Source organism: Protopterus annectens, chromosome 2.part0 (assembly GCF_019279795.1).
Source record: "Protopterus annectens isolate FY-2018-M chromosome 2.part0, PAN1.0, whole genome shotgun sequence".
NCBI lineage: Eukaryota > Metazoa > Chordata > Ceratodontiformes > Protopteridae > Protopterus > Protopterus annectens.
The window spans coordinates 19,092,944-19,100,916 of record NC_056728.1 but is presented as its reverse complement, the minus strand read 5'-3'; the positions used below and the strand labels follow the sequence as shown (position 1 = coordinate 19,100,916).

At 38.7% G+C, this 7,973-nt stretch overlaps 1 protein-coding gene across 1 annotated transcript in view; it reads left to right on the top strand.

Moving 5' to 3' along the window:
• Positions 1-2,855: 2,855 nt before the first annotated feature.
• Positions 2,856-7,973, top strand: part of LOC122793700 (carboxypeptidase O-like) — a 254,733-nt gene continuing 249,615 nt past the window's right edge. The window contains exon 1 of the mRNA XM_044061919.1: positions 2,856-3,044. Coding sequence (XP_043917854.1) covers positions 2,968-3,044 — 77 coding nt within the window. The 5' untranslated portion in view covers positions 2,856-2,967. The remainder of the gene's footprint in view (positions 3,045-7,973) is intronic.

The window sequence follows — 7,973 nt, the reverse complement described above, 5'->3', positions numbered from 1 at the left end:
GAAACCAGGGCAGATATGGTCAAGATATCTGGTGAGTCAGGGGAGAAATGGCTGTTGAGGGTACTCATAGCAGCATGCAGAGAAAAGCATATCCTAGATGACTGGAACATTTGTATTCTAGCACCAGTGTAGAAGAACAAAGGGGACATTCACAACTGTCACCAACATACAGGTATCAAACTCCTGTCACACTGCATGAAAGTTCTGGAGAGGCTGAGTGATAAACAAATATGCAGAGCAATAAAATGTGAGACTGGAGATTTTCAGATTCAGATCAGGATGCAGCACAACCCGATGTTTGCAGTAAGACAGAAAGTTGAAAAGAAGCTAGAGATGAGGAAAGAATCCATCTGAGCATTCCTAGACTTAGAGAAAGCATATGACAAGATGCTAAAAAGCTGATTTGTATAGTCCTACAACAGTTCAAAGTCCTGGAAACATTAGTAGAATTAGTGTAGGCTATGTACAAAGGACCCAATCACACAAGTGCAAACAGTATTTGGACTCCCAGAGGTGTTCCCAATGGGAGTTGGTCTGCATCATGTTTCAGTTTTCAGACCACTGCTGTTCATACTGGTGATGGACAACATTAGCAAACAGGTCAGAGGGGGCAGATCAACAAAGTTGCAGTATGCAAATGATGTGACATTACAGGCAGACTCTGGATAAGAACTTCAGCAAATGATAGGGGAATGGAATGCAACACTGAAGGCACACAGGATAAAACTGAGCACAGATAAGGTAGATGAAATGGCAACAAATGAGGGAAATCAGAGAAAGTCGAGAACTGCGATAGAAAGGAGTATACTGGAATAGGTTAATAGCTTGAAGTATCTGGGAGGGGTGGTTGAGGAAAAGGGAATTCTGAATGAGGAGATCAAATCTAGCATCAAAAGGGCAGCAGCCAACTGGCAGAGTGTGTCAGGGATAGTGTGTGACAGAGGAATGTCAAAGAAGCTGAAAAGCAAGGCGTACAAAACAGCGGTGCAACCAGTACTACTGTATGGTACAGAAACCTGGGCAGTAAAGGCAGAGCAGTTGAGGAAGCTAGAGGTGATGGAAATTAAGTGCCTGAGAAGGGTGGCAGGATGCACACTGTGGTACAGATGAAGAAATGAGGATATGAGAGCAGAAGCACAAGTAGCACCAGCTGCAGAGAAGGTAAAAAGAGAACAGTTTATAAAGATTCGGGAACATGTGCAAGAAAGCAGAAGACAATCTGGTGAGGATTTGGGACAGACAGGAAGAAGGCAAGAGGAAATGAAGGCATGCGGCAAAGAGAAGAATGGATTGCGTGAGAGAAGACCTGCGACAATCAGGTATGAATGCTAAAGAAAGTAGGAGAGTGGTGCTGAATCGAGAGTGATGGTAACAGTGGACTCAACACCCCAAACCCATATAGAAAATGGAAATAATGGGGTTTATGATGACGTTGATTTAACCAAACCACAAAGTTATAACATGCAGTCATTGTGGTAGCCTCCATGCATATGTCACCTAATTTAACATTAGCCATTCCGTTCTAGATATTATGTTTTAAACCTAGGCCACTCGTAGGGAAGGATTAAAAGTTTGATCTATTAAACAACTGAATAAGTAGAAATGGATACTCTAAAAACTATAATCCTTCCAGCATTTACTTGCATTGATTGTCTTTTTTCCAATATTCAGCTGTTAATGAAACATAAAAGTATCTGCTGACCATGGCTCCCTGATAAATATTTGTGATTGCCTCACACAAGTGCAATCTCAGATGAACAAAACCTTGTGTTTGTGAAAATAATGTCAAAGGAAAAAAAGTGTTTTTGCAGGGGGCTTAGCACCCTCCCCCTCCAGTACTTAATATATACCAATGCTGAGGTCATATCTTTTCAGGGAAACAGCCATCCACGGCATACCAGTGATTAATTCTTCTGGGGAAAAACTGTCCAGTCGTACTCTGTAAGTGTTAATCACTAGTGTTTTTAAAACAAGCCTGGCTCCTGATGACCATTTTTCAGTAAAATGTCTTCCATCCACTGGATTCCATAGTAAGTTCCATAGTAGGATAAACTATATTTGAACACCTGTTTCTATTGCAGGGCTGAACTGGTTGTGCCTGTTTCTGCCTCCCACTGTTATTTTACCTTGAGCATATTACGTATGCTTTAACCTTGCCTGATTAATGTGACTTTAGATATCAGAAATATACTACTGTATTTATATCCTGTTATATTGGTAACCTGTGAAGTAAAGTGTGATCCCTTGTTTGCCTAGTTTCACAGATAAACTAAGCACCCTTCAAACTTAAGACAAATAATATGAAACATTCTTCACAGATCTACACCTGAATGAAGAGAACAGACTCCTAAAGTTCAAGTTATTATTGTACTTTGCAGAAGTGAATCTGCAACTGTACAGAGGAACATTGCTTTTGTATTCAGAAAAGTGTACAGAAAAAAATACACAATTCAGGGGTTCTAGAGAAAAAGCTAAATATATATGTCAGAAAAGTATTCTTTAGCGAAAGAGCAGCAGATGTTTGGAAAATGTTCATAGTAGATGCATAAGATGTGAAGTGCGGATATATGTTAGCCAGACATCAGATGCAACTTGACAGAAAAACAAAAAGGCAAAATAGATGACCCAGTCAGACTTCATCTATGAATATTTCATTCCATGTCTGACAGTCATAGTGTCTCAGAGTTTTAATTTTATACATGCTCCACCCTTTTGCCTTTTTTGTAACCTTTTCAACCTAAGCAAAAGTAAAACTGCATTTATGAGTCAAATGACAATGACACATAAATAGTTAAATGTTAATGCTAAACTATCATCAACCGGAGATAAGTAAAGACTTCTCAGCATGAGGGCTGACAATATCTTCTGCCTGAGCATCGATTCAGCTGCAAGTTTCATTAGGTCTTTTTCACTGCAATATCAGCTCACACAAAGTGCTGTACAAAGTGTACATTTTGTTTTAAAATTATGAGGTTGTCTAGGATCTTCTGGGTTCTGATTTTCTCTCTTCAGTGCTTTCAGACTACCAAGCAGAGAGCTGATGGGTGAGTAAAGAAGTTTTAGTTTTTGCGTAAAGTGTGCAGTCACCAGTTGTAATGTATACGTACTTTTTAAAATTCCAGTGCTGTTATTTTTATCCTTTTGACTTTTGCAGTGCAAATCCAAGGAGAAGAAAGAGTCATAACAGTATTTAAGGATGGATTAAGTATATTTCAAAGTTTAGTAGGGCAAAGTCCATACAATAGAAAGTGCCCACCTATATGTGAGTTTACATGAGTAGCATTATCGCCTTAAAGTAAGAGGGTCTGCCTTGCTATTGTCATCTGGTTGCCTTCTATGTAGAGCCTGTATGCCTTTCCTATGTTTGCATGAGTTTTCTGTGGGCATTCCGCTTTCTTCCTATATCCCACAGACATACAATATGTGGACTGGTGACTCTGTAAACTGAACATAGGTTTGCATGCAGTGTGTATGTGTGTGTGTGTGTGTGTGTGTGTGTGTGTGTGTGTGTGTGTGTGTGTGTGTGTGTGTGTGTGTGTTCCATTTCTTATCTGACTAGTAAAATCTATAAATGGTGACAGTTGTTCATAGGGTCACTTCAGGAGCTGCATGAGACTCGGCAGTACTGGATAGATGACGTATATTTAAATTATAGGTACGTGCAGCAACATTGTAATTCTTCAACATAGGCAAAGAAAGTCAACTAAATGTGTTTATGCAAGGGGGAAACCACCCCCTCCATACTCTTGTATCTCTAAATACACTAACTCTGAGATTGCATAATTTGGGGAAAGGAGAAACTGATGTATACCTAATGGAATGTGACTCAAGTTACTTCATCAGTAGTTTTATTTGGTGTGTGTGTGTGTGTGTGTGTGTGTGTGTGTGTGTGTGTGTGTGTGTGTGTGTGTGTGTGTACATCTGTGTGTGTGTGTGTGTGTGTGTGTGTGTGTGTGTGTGTGTGTGTGTGTGTGTGTGTGTGTGTGTGTGTGTGTGTGTGTGTGTGTGTGTGTGTGTGTGTGTGTGTGTGTGTGTGTGTGTGTGTGTACATCTGTGTGTGTGTGTGTGTGTGTGTGTGTGTGTGTGTGTGTGTGTGTGTGTGTGTGTGTGTGTGTGTGTGTGTACATCTGTGTGTGTGTGTGTGTGTGTGTGTGTGTGTGTGTGTGTGTGTGTGTGTGTGTCTGTTTATATATTCCTCCCTCTCACACTCATCCACTACTCTCCCCTCTCCCTTACTTCTAGTCTTTGCCTCTTCTCCTTTCTCATTTCTACCTACCTTATCCTTCCCTCCTCTTTCAGTTCTCACCTCCTCCTTCTCTCCTTCACTCATGTTTATGCTGTCTATTTCTCAAGGGCTGGTATTCTCCCTACTTACAACATTCATTATAATATGTTATCTTAAGAATATGTATCTAATCTATGTGTAAAGCCTTCATAAACTTCTACAACTTTCTTTTGTCAGACATTGTATTAGCATACGTACTTACTAAGGTATTGATATGAAAGGATTTTAAGAAGCCTAGCCTTACATTCCCATGGTCATTTTTAGCTCTTATATTTGGTATATGAATAACACAGAGGCAGGCAAAACATGGATATTTTGGAACTTATACTTGTCCCTATCCATGAGAGCGGTGCTGAACCAGGGGGCGAGTTTGTTGTTTCCCATCCTTTTGTCCAAATTATGTTTGAATAGAGTAAAGGAAATAGTGTGCATTTTTATAGAGTGGAAGACAGTTCTGCAGAAGAGGCATTCTCTGTGATACATACTTATATGTCCAACATATTCTATTTATGTTGCAAAAGAGATTGGGATCCCTTGAGTGGGTGTTCACACTACCATTTAACTAGTGAATGTGCTGCAGGACTGACAGGATAGGGTCTATTGAAGCTTTATATGCAAGGCAGAGGCCACATGTTAGTAGCCTGTACGATACTGAGAAGAGAGACAGCTGGTCTGCAAAGTTTTTATGACTAAGGTCCTTGATTTTTTTTTTTTTTTTACTGAGGAAGCATTGCAGTCACTTCAGCTGTGTCAAGTGTTTGGACAAGTAAGTACCAAATGGTTATTTTTACGTTATTTTAATTTTCATTATTACTAGTGTTGTTATTTATGTACAGAGTTGGTATATGTTTCTTTAAATTTTTAAATGGGTCTGAATTTTTGGCGCCATAAAACTGATAAATTAGCTTAAGTGATCTGTGTTGTTGATTCTGATGAAATCCACATTTTAGGTGGAAGAAAGCGCTAAATCCGTCATCTTGTTATCTTTGTTATATTTGTTTGCACTTGCCCGTTTCTTTTGGAATAAATCGGAGGCTGTATTATAGCTTTGTGCAGCTACATTCTTTAGATACATTTAGTCTTGGATTTTTTCTTCGTTACATACCAAATGGGACATTCATTTAATGATCAGCCTGATGAGAACTGTGGAATGATTACATCTCTGGACCTGGATACCATACCTTTAGATATAAGCTGTGCAATGAAAGAGGACTTCACTAGTGATCAAAGGACAGTGTGCTATCTACATAAATTCTCAAATCCCTAACTACAAAATCAACATTCAGGGGTGTGTTGTCGATATGATAGTTAAAAGGAAATTCATGCTTGTCAAAGGATATGATTATCCATTTCCTGGTTTTGACAGCAGCAATTTATTTGGTAAAATCTCTCTTGCAGGATTCTGGGGAGATTGTGATGGTATAGTTTGTGATGATATCAAGTTTACAGTCATTTGCAAACTTGGTCAGCTATAAACCCTTAACATATGTCTTGACCTCTAAAAAGTAAATGCCAAAGAAGAGTGGCCCATGGACTGAAACCTGGACTGAACCATTACTGACTGGTAGAGGTACAGCCATCCACCTTAATTTCCTGGGTTCTATTTGTGAGCCAGTTTGCTATCTAGTTAGTTACCTACAAATGTACATTTAGCTGGGGAGAGTTTATTTATGATCTCTTAGTGTGGGAAGGTGTTGAATATCTTTGTGGGGTCTAGATATGTGGTGTGTACTGATTTGCCCTCATCCATTGTTTCAGCAACCTTCTCAAAGTATCTGGCCTTGAAGAATTCAAACTGGCTTGGATCAAGAGTTTGTAGGTTACCCATGTCCTTATTTATTAATTCCACAATGATCCTTTCCATAGCCTTACAGTTGAGGCTGGTCAGGCTTATGGGTCTATAATTTCTTGGTTCGTTGACATCCCCATCTTTGTAAAAGTAGGTAACTGCTGCTGTCCTCCATTTATCTTGCACAAAGGCTGTTTTAAGGCTGATATTGAATAGCCCCTACAGGGTGTCTGACAGGTACTGTTTCAGGCTGGCCAGTAAGCAATCTGCTATGTTAATTGGCCACAAAGATGCAGTACTCCCGGCCTTGGATAGTACCTTGAGGAGTTATTCATGGGAGATTTGCGGGGAAAGGGTAGATGCGGATATGAGATCTGGGAATTTAGGAGGGGGAGTGAACTTAGAGCTAAATTTATTCACTAGAAGATTGGCTATGTCCTCTGGGTGTAAGTATATGACATCATTTACTATTAGGCTTGCACTGTTTACTGTTAGGTTAGCATCATGTCTAAGGTTTCTAACATAGTTAAAAAAGCTTTATTGTTGCCTATTGCCTGGGTGGTTATTTTTACCTCATGCCTGGATTTGGTTAATTTGATCAGGGTCCAGAGTTCCTTGTTAAGTTTAGCAAGAACTTCTTGAGCGTTATATTTATTTTTATGAGCAATACATTTTTATTATAGAGCCTATTGATATATGGATTACACCATAGGGGTTAGGCTGATTTTTGAATTTGACATGGTATTTACTTTGTAGGGGGAAAGATGCATCTGTGCAGGTATTCACATGTGCATAAAATTTAGTGGTAAAGTATTCTGCATAAGTATTGGGCTTACTGAGTTGGAATTGTTGAATTTAGTCATGTCATCATTCAATTTAAGTAGATTAGCCTTTGCAAAATTTCTGAATACCGAGGTACTGGAGGATTCTTCCAACTTCAGTCTTAAGGTGAATGTGACTGATTTGAGGTCTGATTTATGCCCAGGGAGGGAGGTAGCTATAACTGGTAGGGCGAAGAGCCCTCCCATATTGGTAAGTATCAATGATGTATGATGGGGAAGAAAGAGGTAATTGGGAACATATTTTCTGGGAGTGTAATGAGTTGGCAGACTTTAAAGTTTCCCCTGCAGACTACCCTATCAGAAATACTGAGTGAGCAAATTGACGTAACTAGGGAAATAATTTTTCTGAGCTATGATGCCGCATCAGAATTGTCTAGACATAGTAAGGCCTTGCTGAGTCTAATTATAGTGGCTGCCTAAAAAGCAATGACTAGAAAATCGAAATCAAAGTCTAAACCAAATGCACTAGAAATAGTATAGTAACAGAGGTAAAACAACTGGAATTAGCATCTTTAGAAAAGGGTAGGAACAAATTACATAAGATAAAAATCAGAATTGTGGGAACAATACATATAGGGGAGGAATGCGGTTTAACAAAAGGCAGAATTTGAATGAGTTGTGTAATGTTTGATTGACAATGATTGGGTAGATTATAAGTGATGTATAATGTTTGCAACTAAAATTGTGTCAGTATAGTTTGTGATATAAAATGCTTGCAACAGGGATTATGTCAATACAGTTATTTTTATTTATATAAATGTATGATTGCCTATGCCATAAGTAATAATTTAATAAAGATGTTTATTTTAAAAAAACATGCATATGTACATGTATACAATCTAGTAACATGCATGCACTCTAGTAACATATATGTACATGTATATAATCTAGTAACATGCATATACATGTATATGCGTACAATCTATTAACATACATGCACATGTTTATATATGTATACAATCTGGTAACATACATGTACATGTATACAATCTAGAGTACCATAAATATTCATCTCCCAGGTCCCTGTTTGTAAATGTTTCACCTCCCAATCCCATGC